General features: G+C 40.4%; 1 protein-coding gene across 1 annotated transcript; it reads right to left on the bottom strand.

Moving 5' to 3' along the window:
• Positions 1-6121: 6121 nt before the first annotated feature.
• snw1 (SNW domain containing 1) lies at positions 6122-13807 on the bottom strand. Its single transcript, XM_063496150.2, has 14 exons — positions 13754-13807; positions 13118-13271; positions 12822-12983; positions 12481-12576; positions 11538-11644; positions 10466-10570; positions 10122-10191; positions 9952-10017; positions 9738-9854; positions 9507-9648; positions 8811-8913; positions 7972-8089; positions 7662-7825; positions 6122-6425 (listed from the first exon to the last, which is right to left on the bottom strand). The coding sequence occupies exons 1-14, from the start codon at positions 13765-13767 to the stop codon at positions 6233-6235; spliced, it is 1611 nt and encodes a 536-aa protein (XP_063352220.1). The 5' UTR covers positions 13768-13807; the 3' UTR covers positions 6122-6232.
• Between the last annotated feature and the right edge of the window lie 4111 nt (positions 13808-17918).

Here is a 17918-nt window from a genome sequence, read left to right as displayed (position 1 = left end):
GATTAGGTGATACTCATACGAGCAATATAGCTTACTCCACCATTGTGATTCCTTGTTGCTTGTTTTATAAATGAAGAGATCAGCTGCTGTGGTTATAATCCATCAGGGAGCAGAGCAGTCCATCCCATATGGGTGAGAAATTAGAAAAATCTTGTGGCCCTCTTCTGAGTTTTCTTATCAAGTTAAGTATACATCAAGCAACCACACAATATAAGACAACTATTTAATATTGTAGGCAATGGGGAAAGAAAAAAAATCCATACGCACACCTCCACAATGTTGGATGGATCCTGTCGCCACTGTGCAGCAGCTAGGCTGCTTTCTGACTGACACCACCATTAGAGATTGTTACACCTGTCTAAACCTTGCCTCTGTCACAGATTATCAGCAGAGAGAGCCACTGAGAAGAGGACAGAGCCTCCTTCATGGAGTCAGGTAAGGCAGGCGGGACAGACAGATTGACAGGTGGACTATTTTCCAGAGAGCAGCAGACTCTGTCCACCTCTACACCGCTTGCATTATGAGGAGTGAATTCTGGCGTGAATATGCGCAGATGAGGAACTAATGATAAGAACGTGATTGAGGGGCACGGGAAAGAGGTTGCTCAGGTGTGTGCTGCTGTTAGTGCTGAGTGTCAGTTTGACATATTCAATTTCCAGACTGTGTGGCTTTGTAAACTGTACTAACCCTATAAATATCCCAGTATGTGTTTGAGTGAAAAACCGTATCAGGCCCAAAGGGGAATATTTTTAGATTACAATATAAAATAAACATTTTAAGTAGAAGACTGCTGGAACATAATGTAGGTCATGTTTTTTATGCTAAATGTTCAGCGTATAAATATATATTTTTTCTGCCAGTTAAAGACGGTATGAATATTTCACATATTACAATCAGCATTAATTCTTTGACATTTTTAATAGCACAGAAATAAGATGTAAACACAGCCCTGACACATTTTAAACTTACCAAGTTAATTAATAAGTAAGCAGTAGACAAGGAACAACACCTTAATTTGCAGTCAAATGTTCCCTTATATTTACTAGCTAGGTGCTAATTTGATCTTCCAGGCTAAATCCAAAACAATGAGCTAAAAGAGGATAAAAAGGGTCTGCAAAGCTATGGTGGAATCATGGGAAGGCAACAGCAACTCAAATCAGTCATTACAACCAAGATATGCAGAACAGCTTCTCTGAATGCATAACTTGTCAAACCCTGAAGAAGATGGGCTTCAGCAGCAGAAGACCACACCAGGTGTGTTCTAAGCCTTTCTGCTTAGAACACGAAAGTGAGGATGCAATTCACACAGACTCACAAAAACGGGACAATAGACGTTTGGAAGAACATTGAGTCTTGATTGGTGCTGAGACATTCAGATGATTGGATCGGAATTTGATGTAAACAAAATGAACCAGTGAATCCATCCTGCCTTTTATCACCAGTTTAGGATGATTGTGTTGTTGTAATGGTGTTTGTAGAATTTCTTGGCATTTTTTTTTTGCCTCCTTAGTGCAAGCTGAGCATTGTTTAAACACCACAGCCCACTGAACATCTACATCTCTTTACGACCACATCATACTGATCTTCTGATAGACGGTTGGAGCACGATCATGTGTAATGTCATGAAACTCAGATAATCTCAGACTGTTTTTTCCACAGTCTCCAAATCCCAATCCAATAGATCTCCCTTGGGATTTGGTGCAATGGGAATTTCACATCATAGGTGTGCGGCCAACAAATATGCATTATCATCATCTGCTATCATGTCAATGTGGACTAAAATCTCTGTTATGAATGGAGGGAGTTCTGAAGGCAAAATGTGGTGGTCAAGTGAAAGTATATTTTCTAGATTATTGCTGCTGTAAATCAAATTTACATTTCTTGCACTTTGCCTACGTAAATAAAGAACAATCCATCTCTGAGACCATAGAGAGAGTAGGGATTTTTGACCTTTTGTCCTACAGAGTAGATAAGCCATGCCAGTTTCATGGCAGAGGGGGAATGGATCCAGTGTTTTCCGTGGATGCGGGGGTGTTTCTCTGACAAAATGAAAAGGTTGCCTTCAATACTGGAAGAGACACAGAGGGAGACAAGATCTCTCTCCGGCCACTGTTTCCGACAGGTCATCAGCAGCAGGCTAGAACATTTATCACCAAACTTATTGCTTTGCTGCCACCAACAGGAGGAAGGGGTGGGGTGGGGATCACAAAAGGAATCACAAAATAAACTAAGCTATCCTCCTTCAAGTCCAACGAGTGGAAAGATGTGCCGCAACAACTCAATATTGTTTATTATTTCTGGGTTTGTTTCCTTGTGGACCACAGATAAGGAGCTATCCATCACGGTCCCGGCTGGTGACCTGAGGATTCCATTATGTCCCGACACAATATGTTCACGGTTTACACTGAGCAGCACACAAAGGCAATGCCAAGGAACCAATTTCCTCTTACCTTCATGAATAAAGAATCTCATTCATCTTCCTCTGTGCACATCCATAAAGGCAGACAAGAGTGGAGTGGAGGCCCATTATCAAGCTGTCCTCAGTGCTTCCGCAGTGGTCTAAGCACAAATGCGGCTGAAGGGAAGCACAACTTTCCTGTTGTTTTGAGATAGGAAAGTTTAAATTGTGTTGACTTTTGGGTTTTTTTACAACATTTTTTTTTTTACCTTCTTTCTTTTTGTGCCTCCACAACCACACGTGAGAGTCGTGACTACACTTGTGATTCAGTTACCCTCAGCTGGTGTCTGTCATATTGATTTCTTCACACTGACACTCATATCAAGCCTTCACAATAAACCCCCGCTGTCCCTAAAGCACCTCTCACACTGGTGGCTGAATGAGTTTCTATCCGTCCATTCAACATTTATTCGTATACAGCTTGTTCCCCTTTCGTGTCATTGTTCCAGATAATATAACATCATATCAAACATGTTCGAGACAATAGAGTGATCCTAAAAATGATGCCTCACGCAGAAATGAAAAATCAGGACAGCTCTCAATATTACAATATCTGAGCCCTCTCCTAACACTGACTCATGTTTTTTTTATTATTCAGCTCATTTCCTCATGAGCAGAGGGGAGACTGTGACAAACCACCTCCTTTCCCCCACACTGGTGAAGAATTGGATGACTTTGGAGCATGTCGGGTTCTTTCTTCACAAGTATAGGTCAGTGTTAAATCACATCAGAGCCACATTGCTGAAACTGAGCGAGAGTTTAATGTGTTCGCGCCTGGTTTCTCAGTCGGTAGACGAGTTCGGGTCTTTCGCAGCGTTTTCCTCTGGTCCGAGGGGAGGTGAGAACTGTATCAGCACAGTGAGGAGAATGAATTTTAAACTATAGTCCATTCAACCTTTATTTTATTTTGGACTCGAATTTCTTCTGCCATATTCATTACACATGTTTATACCTAGTTAGGCTCATACGAAAAATAAGGTTTTCATAGGAATCTATATGTTAAGTACACCCCATGATTCAGTAGGTTGTAGAACCATGTTTAGCAGAAATAACTTCTGTATGACTGTATCACATTATTGTGGAGCAGTTTTGGCCCACTCTTCATTACAATGTTCGTTACGACGAACCACTTGTTGTTCCTAGAGTATTTAAAAGTAGAATGGGAGGCAGAGCCTTCAGTTTTCAGGTCCCTCTTCTGTGGAACCAGCTTCCAGTTTGGATTCAGGAGACAGACACTATCTCTACTTTTAAGATTAGGCTTCAAACTTTCCTTTTTGCTAAAGCATATAGTTAGGGCTGGACCAGGTGACCCTGAATCCTCCCTTAGTTATGCTGCAATAGGTGTAGGCTGCTGGGGGATTCCAATGATGCATCAAATATTTGCTTTTCAGCCACCTTTCTCACTCAACATGTGTTAATAGACCTCTCTAATGAATAATACTTGTTATTAATCTCTGGCTCTCTTCCACAGCATGTCTTTATCCTGTCTTCCTTCTCTCACCCCAACTCGTCACAGCAGATGGCCCCGCCCCTCCCTGAGCCTGGTTCTGTCGGAGGTTTCTTCCATTGCAACAATTTTTCTAGGTTTGCTGCTGTGCTTGGGACCATTATACTATTGCATGACCCAGTTTCGACCAGACGTTACCTGTGTGCAGATGGCATCACATGTGACTTTAGAATACTTTAATATACAGAGGATTTATAGACCAAATCAATGACTGCAAGGTGCCCAGGTCCTGTAGCTGCAAAACAAACCCAAATCATTACACCTCCACCACCATGTTTAACACCTGATATGACGTGTTTGTGCTGATATGCTGTTTGCTTTATTCAGATGCAACTTTGCAAAGCCTAACTGTGCTAACATGTTCTTTTTTTGAGAGAAGCTTTCTCCTATCAACCCTCCCAAACAAGCCACAGTTGTTCAATCTTTTTTCAATTGCACTGTCATGAACGTTAACGTTTATCATGCCAACTGAGACTGTAGAGTCTGAGTTGTGGCTCTTGGATTTGCTGCAGTTTCTCTGAGCATTACACCGTCTGACCTTGGAGTGGATTTACTGGGACGATTGTGTCATTGTGCTCAAACACGCCTGAATGCTTCAGACCGACAAACTGCTTAAACTGCTGCTTTTACAGAGGTGCTCACACTTAACATCCTCTTATGGAAGCGGTGAGGCAGTACTTAGCTTTTCATGGCTGCAAAGAGTCCTGTGAAAACTTTTTTCTTTACAACTACATATGCAGTTTGGATCGTCAGTACCATTCCTACTATAGATGTAAATGTGTACAATGGTCTTGTGTTATTTATACCCTTAATATATATCGAGTATCATTTCAGGATCTGTGCTCAGTTGAAATATTAAATAGAATAGGAACAAGCTTAAGGGCTGACTGCAAATTTATCATCTCCATTTAAACCTGTGAGTACGACCCCAAGAGTGCATAAATACAGGACTAAGTATTATTGCAGATGACCTTCAGCTCAGCAGTGAGCTGCTCACACTAAGCCTCCTGTGTAGCTGTGGCTTAAGGCTATAATTTCTCACCTGCTGGTAAAAAGATGTGCAACATAACAATCACATTCAGAACCTTGCAGGAGTCAATACCTACAAACAGCGCCCACTGAAGAACACATTAGTCTTGTGCATGTAACCAATGTGTGTCCCTTTTCAAGCATCAGTGGAAAATGGCATGGTGCAAAGATTTTGGAGTCCGCTGGGCTGTGTAATGCCATGCTGATTATTTTCCAGAGCCGGGGAAAATAAAACTGTCAGGCTGCATAAATCATAATTAATTGTAATTAATTGAACCAGTTTTAGCCTAATCATCACATAAATCGCACAGCCAATTTCCAGTGGGGGGGGGGGGAGCCCTGAAAACTACTCACACACTGTAATTGATGGCTTTGCTGAATGCATTTCAGACTTTTAATCATCTATGTAAATGGGCTGCATTACTCAGGAAGTGATTAAAATAATGGAAATCTACTATGTACAAACTATGGCAATTACACAACTAATGGACTTCCCACTATGTTGGAAAAGTTTAGAATAACTGAAGCTTAACCGGACTAAAAATAACTGACAAGGAAAGACAAGTCAAACTTGTTTACTAATTAAAAAAGCACAGCAGTTACACACGATATGAAATTCAATCCATTGGTAGTAATGTACAAGAACTATAAATCTGGCTTGATTTATATCTTCTAGATACATTTAAGCTGCTGTACACATCTGCCATAAAATAGGGACTGTGCTCACAAATGTACGAGGGGTTTAAATAAAACACTGCCATAACAAACAAAAGGAGGGAATGTGAGGAGAAAGTGAGAAAAAAAGGGGGTAAATACTGAGGAATTCTTGTTGAGTTTATTCTGTAACCTTCAGCATTACATGTTTATAAAACAAAAGCAGACAGTGACTAAAATCTACATTTTTTCAGGGTCAGTTATTACCATTCCCAGCCACATGTGAAATGAAAGAGGTTGCACTGTATAAAGAGTAATGTTTCAGATGCGGAGCCCACTCATACTTTGCCTCACAACAAATGCTCAACATGGGTTAATAAAGTCTAATAGACAAAAAAACAAACAAAAAACAAGCGTTTTACACAGCCTTACACCCTCTTTCACACTGAAAGAAGACATCAATCTTAATGTCCAGTCCTGACAGATACTTGTATACCACAACACCCCTCAACCGCTGAGGGGATGCACCAACTCCCCCTTCATCCTCATCAGATCCTCTATATGAGAAGTGCACCGAGCTGCTCTCACTCCTTCCTGCGCTTCTTGTCGTGGTAGTCATCCTTGGAGCGGTTGCTAGTGGATGGCCTCTTAGAGCCGCCGTGCTGCTTGGCTTGCTCCAAAAATTTATCCAGACCGAAGGGATCCTCCTCAAACTGAACAGGTCCTTCGCGCCTCTGCCCGTGGTCGGCGCCTGAGAACTCTTTGTCTGGGGCAAACCTGAAAGTGGACAGGAAAACAACTCATTACCAATCCCTACCTGATCTGCAGGTGATTTAAATGGACTCACTGACAAGGGGCAGAACATTTTGAATGAGAAGAAAATGACCCTGAAAATATCATGGAGCAAATGTCTCTGGTAAATGTACGACAGTCAAAAATTGTTTTCAACATTCTGTTTTGCACAATGGTCTCGCACCCTGTGACCAACCAAACATTCCTGAAGCACAATGACAACCTGGTGACTAAACATATGGGACAGGCTATGCTCGACTAGCCGAGTGTAGCACTGCTGCCTCAAGGACGAGACTTCCTGCTGGGATTCATGTGCATGCTTGTCTCGTGCCTCAAAATAAAATTAGAATAACCTTGAAATTTTTTAGGTCTTTGTCATTTAAAAAAAAAAAATAGATACTCCCTTGGCAAAAAGGTGTAGGCTTAGCCATCTTGGTAGCAGCTTAATTAACAGTTACTATGCTTAGATTCCACACATTTTTAAAAGCAAAATTCAAACAAGACAACAGCGACGACTTCAAGTTATTATAAGTGAGAAAACTGCTGGCGATGTGAATTGACCAGCTCCGGGAAAAATCAACTCCCAATGCGAGCGACTGAAGGAATTACCAATGAGAAGGCAGGATACCACTAGCTGACATATGTTCAGGTATAAAAAAATATATATCACAAAGTTATCTAGGTAACTGGAGCCTGGAATGTCTGCTAGCAACAAGCCGTCAGCACCAAACGATGCACAATGAGCAACCCACGTCCTGTGCAGACGGAGCGTATTGGAATACCAAATTGTATCCATGGCAGAAAGCTCTGAAATAAGGTTCACGGACCACATGAGGAAGTATGATCACACATCTGTCACTGTGTTTCTGAGTTATGTTGTTAATTACTTGCTGGAACAATACGACATCCAGATAAAGCTGACACAGATACCACCACTTCAGCTGTTTTACCCTTTTAGACATATTAAACATATCTCTGAAATGGCCTCATAATGAGAATATGAATATAATAAAGTAAGTCCAAGGTGTTCTTGATTTATTGTGTTCAGTTCTTCCTTGGGTCACTCTAAATTTTGTGAAATTTCCTAGATGTGTTGTCAACACATTATGTTTATCTTAAAGGAACATTTTTGTAATCATTTTCTTCCCAGAACAGTTAAAAAAGGTGAACAGGTCAAATCTGAAGGAAGAAAAAAAAAAGAAAAAGAAAAAGTCCTCATACCTGTTGTTGTGCATGAGTGAGTCCAAATCATCTGCGTAAGCATCTTTGTCTATATTCTTGCTGGGCCTGTAGATGTTAGAGGCCATATCTCTGCCACTGCGGAAAGGCTGGTCATACACGTTGTACGTCTCATCTTCACCACCAGCAAAGCCACTGTCCATACCCTGAAAAGAAAGAGGGAAAAAAGAAAGATTAAGATCCAGTTTGATCTGGAACTGAAACTTTCTGAAACATTTATCTTCACAGCAAAAAACCCCAAGATGTGAACGCTGGAAGAGTGGAACTAAAAACATGTGGGAATCATTCCAACCTTGCTCTGATTGAAGAGTCTCTGGTCATACTGCGCCTCGCTGGAGGAACGAGGGTTGGGCTTGCCCAGAGCGATGAGCTCACTGACGTCCCTGTCCTGATCTCTCTGCAGCTTCGACCTGGGACGCGGAAAGAGGAAATCAAAAGGATGTTCAGCAGAAATCAAAGACAAGATAGAAGAAATGACTCATGGAAAACTTTAGAGAAAGTTTACTTTAACTTTCTTTAAAAGTGCTGTAATAATTTGAGTGCTACAGCTTCAAAAATTTAAAGAGAATAAAAGTGTCATTTCAATGTCATGTTATATAATACATAAAAATATATTGGAAAAATGCTGGGAGAAACTTGCATGCCTGCTTAAACTCTGTATGCTGGCCTTAAAGCTTAAATATATATTGAAATGTGAAGTTTTTTTATTCAGTTCTTGGTGACTTTAACATCTTGATTGTCCTTCAGCAAACAGTCATCTCAAAGTGAAGTGAAAAGTAATTTTAAGATAACAAGGTCTGTGCTTTCTGACAGCTGGAATTGTGACTGTAATGAGCTCTCCTCTGAATTTCACTTTCTTCCCTTCTCCAGGGACCCACAGTTCCATCAACTGACAACCTGACGTGCAGAACACATGACTTAACACACAAATGCACACTGGCGGCGCATCCCCCATGCACAAACAGTCTGTGGATCCTGAGCGCGCTGCTGGATCCTGCTGTGTTTGTTCAGTATTAGCTCTAGCTCCATGAATGATTCAGCAGTGCGGACTGCATTCGTGTGTGCGTGCGTGTTTAGAGGGAAAGGGTGGTTGAGTTCACATGCGGTGCGTTTAAAGTGCGTGTCCAGCACCTCTTATCGGGAGCAGCTCTGGAAATGTTCCTGTCGTGCTGCCTCTCTTTCCTTCTGTCATGGCGGATCTCGTCACGCTCCCTGGCCTCGCTGTCCTCGCCACCTGCCGCGAGAGATGGACGGATGGGAAGAGGGAGAGAACAGGGTGCAAAGAAAAAACGAATAATAAAGAAGAAGAGAGAAGCAAGGGGTACACATGAGGTGAAATGGTGCAACAGAAGTGTGGGGTGAAAACAGCAGAGGAACAGGGCGGGGCAGAAAGAGAGAACAAGAGAAGGTTTTATAAGTAACCTTAGAATATTTGAATCAAAATCACAGCTGATGGATGAAGCATTTATCATAGCAAAAGTTCTATTTTATAATCACAGTCAATGTCCTGTAGCTAAACAGTCATTCAAGGAGTAAAAAAAGAAAAAAGAAGAAAAAAAATAGACACGAAACATTGATTTTTCCTCTCAAAAATATACGTGAATTATCAGTGGGGAAGCAGGAACATCATTTCACAGCTTACTGGTCCTGTCAACACTGGCAGACTGAAAAATGTTGTCATGATTTATGCCGGTCATGTTCCCGATTTGGAAGTGGTGACAGCACCGATAACAGAGTCCGCTCTACTTGCTCAGAAAAGCCTCACACAGATACATCCATGAATATTAAATAAACTTTATATTCCTGGCTCTTATCTTCAGGGCTCACCTTTGTCACCGTGACTTTTGATCCCTGCCCTGCGATCTCGAGCCATTTGGGCCAGCTCCCTCAGCTTCTCCTCCTTCTTTTCCTTCTCCTTCTGAGCCATCTTCTTCTCTACCTGAGCTCGCATCTCCACGGCCTCTCTGGCCTGCGGACACAATCAGCATTTAAATATAACCAACGAACGATCACTTTAAAGCACAACCTTTCAGATTCCCTTTGACGATCATGCGTTACCTTTCTATCAGCAATATAGAGGGCCTCAGCCAGCTTGGCAAAGTTTTCATTGATGTGAACTGTTTGAAGACCCCTCCCATCAGCAGCCAGACGTTTGTCGAGTGGGATGGTGTAGCCCTGAGAGCAATCAAGCATAGTGAGGAAAAAAAAAGTGAGCACACGTCATGTACAAAAAACAAAACCGACCCAATAACTATTTCAGATGTCATGTTACCTTAGCGTTCTTCCAGTTGGAGATGCACGGTGGAATCTTCCACTCTTGCTGCTCCTTGACCGTCATCTGTAACAAAACTGAGAAACTATCAAACATAGTGCAAGCAACTCGATTTAGGATGCAGCGTTAAAATGCCTGAAAAGCAGGACATTTGTTTGAGCCAACTCTACCTTTCTGCTTGGAGAATGCATCACAGGGGCAGGGGGAGAAGGCGGTCCACGAGGAATCTTCTTGTTGATTCTGAAGCACGAAGAATGACAGGCAAAATATTTTAGATGTTTAAAAAAAATTAATCCTGTAAGACTTTTTAACACATTTTACTTGGAGGTCCTCATTTACTCCTTACTTTAAATTTCTAGGGTGATCAAAACACCACACCCATAAAAGGGACACATTCTACAAAATAAACATCTAGATATCATAACAATGTATTAAAGTGTCAAAACAGATATTAAAGGTTAAATGAACACATTTCAAATTACATAAATTAATGATGGAGATAATGTTTACTTACTTAAAACGTGGAGGTTCCATGGGGTCTTTCTGCATTTCCACCATGCGGATCACCCTCTGTTTGGCCCCTGAATTAAACGCCACTCCCTGTTGGGATGGGGTGTACCTTGAAAAGAGGGAGAGGATGGGGGTAAAGTGCCAGACAGACAAAACTTTATCCTAACCCACACTGACATCCGTTAAAGCTAAAAATACAAGCATGTAGTTGCGTGGCAGCAATAAGAGCTTTCTGAATTCTCCAAATACTTCAATAGTTCATTTAATAGCCCCTTAAACAGCATCCTGTATGAAAGGAGAAAACATAATGCTATCCCACAAGTTAGTGATACACCATTTGACCATTTATACAAACAATTAACATAACTGCAGGTAATGTGAATGATAATTTTAAGTTAATCTTCCATTTCACATCATGAGTTAGTGATATATTTTATCAGCTAAACTCTGATCATCACGTTTTTCTAATAAAAAAAAAAAATCAGCTTCTTGTCAAGTTGTTGCCTTGCATGAAATACACAGATCTATGCATGTTCTCAGAATCATGAGTCAGACTAATTGATCAGTGTGTTTAAGGTTCTGCATAATTCTGCTTGCATCAGTACCGTCTGTTCTTGTATTGCAGAAATTAATCAATAACTAACTAACTAACTAACTAAACTAATACAGTCTAAGTGCAGGGATTACATAGTACTTGGTAATTTCGATAAATGAGAGAATACTGAATGTTAATCATACGTTTTTGATATAAGGGATAACTCTGGTTTTGTAGGCTGAAATTCAAGTGAATCCAGAGGAGAGCTGCATTATTAACAAAGAGGTAATTTTGGGGGTATGATCTGAGTTGATTCCTAGACTCGAGTAGTTATGTTAGCTAGTGTACATCATTAGCTTACTGTTAATAAGCTATACCCAAAAGCTGTTGTATCCACATTAAAAGAATTTAAGAACGGGAGTAGAACTGAAAGAAGGCCTCAGGTCCATGTACTACAGAGCACTACAGAAAGTGGAAGTCAACTTTCCGACCCTCCTCCCTGACTGTGTGCAGTGTTGATAATCTTCTGACTAATACATACCTGATGTACTGTGCAGGAGCTTGTTTGTCTGCGGCTCTTACAGGCATGGCAGCAGCGATTTTTTGAGACACCTGCTTCTCCAGGGCTGCGCGGGTCTTCTCTGTGAGCTACAAAAGGATGATCATGTTTACATTCCAGATTCAAGAAATGCAATACAGGAATTGTTTGAGATTATAAGCAGTCACATGACACAAGAGAAACTGTACTTCTCAAACATTTAGTAGTAAGAAAGCATCCTGACTGGAAACAACATGAATTGATGAAGGTTGAGCATGGTGCAAAATCGGGAGATTAACAATCACCAAGAACACTGCAGGCTTTGATCTACTGAGAATCAGTAATATCTCAAGTACACTAAAACACTACAGCCTGAACTGTCTTTTATTTTCTTTAGTTATTTATTCATTCATTTACAGGGCTATCATATAGCCCGTCGCTATATGATAGCCCTGATAGCCAAATCTATCTCGGGCGGGGCTGAGATAGATTTTGGTCGCCCGACTGAAGATATCACTAGCCCCGGGATGTCGGGCTAGTGATTTTGCGAGCCCTGATTTAGGTCTTTATGGTTTAGTTTGCAGGAGGATTAAATAGACTTGAATCAGTAATTTTGTTAGACAACTAAAACGAATCTTAAAGATAAGCAGAGTCATCCTGGTGTCCAACACTTCTTACTAATTAAGTTTAAAAAGTCTAAATACAAAGTTGTCAAAACTAATTATGACAAATTGTTTCACTCGCTCAGCAACTTTACTGGGACAAAAATATACATTGTCCATTTTTTCTCTGACATCATCGATACCTCTGAAAAGCACTTTGTGACTGTTGTTGGTTTTGAAAACGGCTTTATATAAAAATTTTACTTACTTCTTTGGTAAATGGTTCTAAAAATGACAAGTGAGTACTCAAATCTAAAGTAATTCTGAGGGCGACCTGCTCTTACCTCTTGTATAGCCTCCTCATCTGGCTTCTGTAGTCCTGGAGCATCTTCATTGAGAACTTCCTTTGGAAGCAGGTCTGTGTATTTACTGAAGATCACCTATGAGCATGAAAAATGAAACCAATAAAGGAATACCACTTTTTAAAATGAAAACAGAGCCAGAGATGCAAATAAACAAAAGCCTAAAAGTCATTTTCTGGCCGTGTGAAAGCGATGTACATGACAGAGGTTTTATTCAGGCCTTAAAAGAATTGCTGATTTTTATATTATGATTTAAAAACAAATCCTTGGATTATATTGAGAGGATTCCTGCTAACTGTCGAAGGGATAAAATGCCCATATACCTTATCCTTTCCCTGTCCTTGTCTGGCAATGGCATCATATTTAATCTTTCCTTCTGCATCCACTTGTACTGCCAGGGCATTTGATGTCTTCTTCTTTCTACCCATCTCCAGAGGAAACTGAGCCACATGGATCTCTGGGAAAGCACCTCCATCTCCAAAGTCCTGCAGAAACACATATTTTGCAGTGAAAACTCAGGGTTGATTTCATCTTCAAACCGTAGAGGTTAGACAAAAGGGGACCCAACTATAAGCGAGCCAAACAAGAAACCTTATCCCATACGAGCAAGAGGTTTTACCTCGAGTGAGCGAGGTATCCAGCCTTTTCTGTGTCCATAAGGAGGGGGCTCTCTACGGGATGCAACCAGGGCGGTAGAGTAGGACTTCTGGGCCCGGAGCTTCTCCTCTGCCTCCAACTGATCTTGGGACAGCTGGGTCGGCGCCGGTAAAAAGCTGAACACAGGAATCCACATGTAAGTCTCAAAGTGATGAACAGTAACACAGGCGCTCTAAGCCCTGGCTAGCATTAGCCGCTAGTGACAACAAGTAGCTTCGAGGTTAATTAAGACACGCGTGTAAGTGTCAGTTCAAATAGCTAATGAACAAGGTAAGTTAAGAGAAAATGTTAAAGAAGCAAACTTAAACACGTGGCTGCCTAAACTACGTCTACACAACGAACTACATCATATCGTGACCACAGCTGCGTGCTGATAAGCTAGCTATGCTAAATGTGGAACTCGCGACATTTTTACTTGCTAGCCGTAGCCGTTGGCATCGACTAAATCAGATACAGAAACGACAGCGTACATACCACAAATATCAGTGTGATACATTAATCGTAGTCTACACACCAGAAACCAATCGGTTGAATCGATATCTTATTTCCTAACAGTTTCGCAATTTATAACTACAAAAGGCTTTGTCGTGAAGCTCACCTCGTCAGAGACATCTTCCCGATTCTTCCTAAGCAATGAACTGCACATGCGCGAAGACAGAACAGACATGCGCAGAATAGAACAGACGACAACCACTATAAACAAGAAACGTTCTGGACAAAGTATATAGGAGGAAAGTAGAAGGGGCATTTGTAAGGTCTAGGAAACGATGGCTGGAGAAAGAAGAGTAGAATTCTTCATACTTTTAAGTTAGAAAAGTATCATGCAAAATTGAAAACAATTACTCATTTAAGAATAGAAGAAGTGGTAACTGATAACCTGAAAATGATAACTAATTCATGTTCATCCTATTATATATATATAAAAAACTTTATACGCAGTGATGCTCTGACCTTTTTAAACTCTTTACAAAACACTCCCAAACTGGAAGGAAGGTGAGGATTTATGTGACACTATTAAATGTCAAAAAATCTGTGAATGGTACTCCTAGCCATTGATCAATGGTATTTGATCAGTGATTGTTGATCAATGGTCATGACAATGTGCATGTTAATGATTAAGAAACTGACCTCACAGCCTTTGTTTATTCAGTGGGCTGGTTTCAGTTATTGTGCAAATGTACTGTTTATAAGGTTGGGGAAACCTGCAGTCAGCTGAGACTGAAGAAGTCACTTGGATGAGTGATGAAACGTTTCTCCCACTGAAAGCACTATGTCCAGATGAACAGATACAACCTTTTGGAATCTATAAGAAGGCTGAAAAATAACAAATGGGACAGATAGCTTGTCATCTGAGTTCTATAAATGATTTCATCCTCAGTTATGAATGTATATCAGTTGATGCATTACCCTGGCGTATGACTCAAGGATTAATTACTCTAATTCCCAAACCTTAAAAAGATTTGCTTTTAATAGACAGCTGGCGTCCTATTTGCTTATTGAATAATAATTACAAAATTTTGGCCCTTGTCTTTGCACAGAGAATCAAACTGGTGTTAGAGTCAATAACTGATGAAGAGCAATTTGGCTTTTTACCTAGCAGACATATTTCCAATAATATCAGGCTTATCTTGGATATGTTGAATTACTCATACCTAATTCCAGATAATGGCTATATTCTGTTTTTAGATTTTTTTAATGCCTTTGACACGGTTGAACATCAGTTTTTACATCATTCACATAAAAGCCTTGCCTTTTTTGTAGTTATATAACAATGCCAACTGCTCTATTAAGCTTAAACATGGGTCATCAGCCAGATTTAATGTGCAACGAGGCATCAGACAAGGCTGTCCAATTTCACCATATCTTTTGCTTCTTGTTGCTCAGCTGCTCTGCTCACAAATAAAATCAAGCAAATACAGGGCATTTCTATCACTAACAGGACATTTCTCATTGATCAACTTGCTGATGACACAACATTGTTTTTAAAACATAGCACAGGGATTTCTTCTGCAAGTATTTTGTTAGAATCATTCTCTAAAACTTCTTTTGCCTTAATCTTAAAAAGTGTGAATTATTTTAAGGAGTGTTTAAGAAGTGTTTTATTTGGAATAACAGTTATATTCTCTGTAAAAACAAATCAATTTTTTGCAGAACTAGTTTGATAATAACATTCTCATGGCAAGCCAACTATTTAATCAAGAAGTGCATCTGTTTACTTATGCTGAATTTTTACACTACTATAAAATTCCTCTTTCTCCGAAATGATTCTCTGTTGTTTTTGACGCTATTCCCACAGGATTGTTTTCACTTCTTTGATGTGTAACAGGAAATAGAGCCCAGCTTCTGCCTCCTCAGGTCTCTGGAACTGAAATGATTCAGACTAGTTTTCTACCCTTTTAACCACCTAAAACAAGAACCAGACAACTCAGAATCTGTTTCTTCAAGATGTGCTGTTCATGGTTTTATTTTTGGTGGCTATTTCTTGATTTTATGTACTTAAAAATTGACAGTAGGTTTTCAAGATCATGTAGTAACAAACTGAATAGAAAAAGGTCCTCCTGCATGCTAGATTTATAGAGTCCTAATGCAGTGAGACAGTGTGTGGGAGTTATATTTACATTGTTGTGAAAATACAAAACTATACTCACTGCCTTTATAAGCCATCTGTATGGTTTTTTTTTTCAGTTGGTGTTGTAAGTAATACTTGCGGCTATCAGTGGAGTCTCAGGCAAGCCAGTAAGTGCAGACAGACCAGACTGTAACTTGCTGCAAAATGCATTTGGAGATTCTGTATTGAGTGTACGTGCCAAGCAGCAACCTGAAGGGCTGAAAAATGAACCCGGCATAGACGTGTCAAAAACTGCAGTTCCTGGCTGCGAATCAAACCCCACAGATGCTCCTGTTAAAGTGCCTACATTTAAAGCAAGTATTTCTTGCATGTTTGATCCATTTTTGTGTAAGAATTTTGCAAATTTAATTCATTGCTAAAATTCACAACTTCATTAGCAGCTTGGCTGCTTTAAATGGCAGGTGCGGGCACATGTGGCTGTCGATGGGAGCTTTCTGCTAGGCTTTCTGCTGTGCGCCAGTTTTGGTGAATTGCACCTTTCTGGCTCCAAAAACCCAAGTTAGCAAGTATTTAAACATATAACAGAGATCACGGAGGTTATTTCCATCTTTTATACCCTACAGTCAATGATACTTGCTTCATGACGCTGTTTTTGTGCTAAGTGTTGAAAATGGCAGCACACATGTCCTTGACATCTGTCATGGCATTACTATACTTGAAAGTTTCACAGCCCTGATGTCCCCCCTTTTAGAATATCATGTGTTTTTGAAGCAAAGTGTAACAAAGCAACCTGGATTTAGGTGGAGATGAAGGCTGAGGCAGAGTATAGCAGAGGCAAGAGGTGCTTATTTGTCCACATATGCTGTAACTCCACAGACAATTAAGGGCAGGTCAGGCCTTCCAACAGTAACACAGCACACACACTGTCTAAGGACAAATGGCAGCCTTAAATACTCTCATCTGTTAAAGGACTAAACCATTATTTACTCACAGGTGAGTTTACCAAATTCCAATATTCCACCATCTATAGAGAACCCACACTTTAATAAATAAACATATACATTTTACCATTTTCTAATAACAATGAGAACTATGATATATTTTAACCTTACACCTCAGCACCATCATAAAAACACCAAAAGAACATGTTCCCCACACTCTCTTAACCCATCGGCTTTCCTGGAACCTTTAAACGATGTCCGGACTCCCGGGAAAGCATTTGCTCAAACACCCTGGAGAGGTCACAGAGGACTTTTTACATCAAAACTTTTACCTCTAGACTTCGCACATAAACCTTTGCCTAAGTTTTACTAAACAGTAGACCTTATTTGCTCCCCATAACAATTCTTTACCTCTCCAGGGCAACCACCACACTTCTCAATGAGGAGCAGCTATGCAGGCCCTGGAACAAAAGGCTACCTGCTAATTATTAAACTACTCAATAAATATTCAATAAATAAACTTCTTTTGTGCAAATAGTTATTGGTGTGCAACTCTATGCCTAAAGTGCGGTGTTAAATAAAATGCTAGTTAAAGTGCTTTTAATAAAAATTGCTGAATGGACTGACAAGTCACTGATAAATTGCAGCCCTTTGCACCAACAGTCCAAGCTGCACTTACATGTTTCTGTTTTTGTAAGCACTGATTCTACAAAGTAGAGTAAAAGCACAAGCAGGAAAAACAGCTTACGTTATCTTGTGTAAAGCAGCTGGAAGGAAACCCTCAAGCAATCACGTCCTAGTTCCCATTTAAGCCTATATGTTTCACTTTTTTACATTTGTTTCAAAAACGTGCTTTGCCCAAGAATCGTAGGATTATGTCAAAATAATAGAGTTTGCTGTTATATTGTATGTGATGAATATCTTGGATCAATCCTTCTGACATGATGATCAGCCATAAAGCAATACGGGACATCCCCACAGGTGCTTGTAAGCTTTCTTTCCTCCCCTTCCTCTGTGTCTCTCCTGTGAGGCAGTCTGTCAGTCCCTCAGCAGAGACATAGTTTATTAATGTGACACAGGGTAAAAGGACACGTCAAAGGAGATCAATCATCGGGCTGTGGCACGGGACAAGAAAGCTTTTAATAAACCCAATCATCTGGGTGCTTCTCCCTCTCGCTCTTTATTTAATGTGCCTCACATTTGGCATTGAGGAGCCCTACACCATTCTGTGTGCACACCCTGGATATGCTGTA

Source organism: Pelmatolapia mariae, linkage group LG15 (assembly GCF_036321145.2).
Source record: "Pelmatolapia mariae isolate MD_Pm_ZW linkage group LG15, Pm_UMD_F_2, whole genome shotgun sequence".
NCBI lineage: Eukaryota > Metazoa > Chordata > Actinopteri > Cichliformes > Cichlidae > Pelmatolapia > Pelmatolapia mariae.
Note: the sequence above shows the minus strand (reverse complement) of the source record. Positions and strands in the feature narration are given on the sequence as shown.

Excerpts from the sequence above, each read along its gene's own strand:
- snw1 (XM_063496150.2), bottom strand. Across the intron at positions 10,571-11,537 it reads GCTCCTGCACAGTACATCAG|GTACACCCCATCCCAACAGG; the intron begins GTATGTATTAGT and ends CCTCTTTTCAAG. Across the intron at positions 8,914-9,506 it reads CAAAAGTCACGGTGACAAAG|GTGGCGAGGACAGCGAGGCC; the intron begins GTGAGCCCTGAA and ends CTCTCGCGGCAG.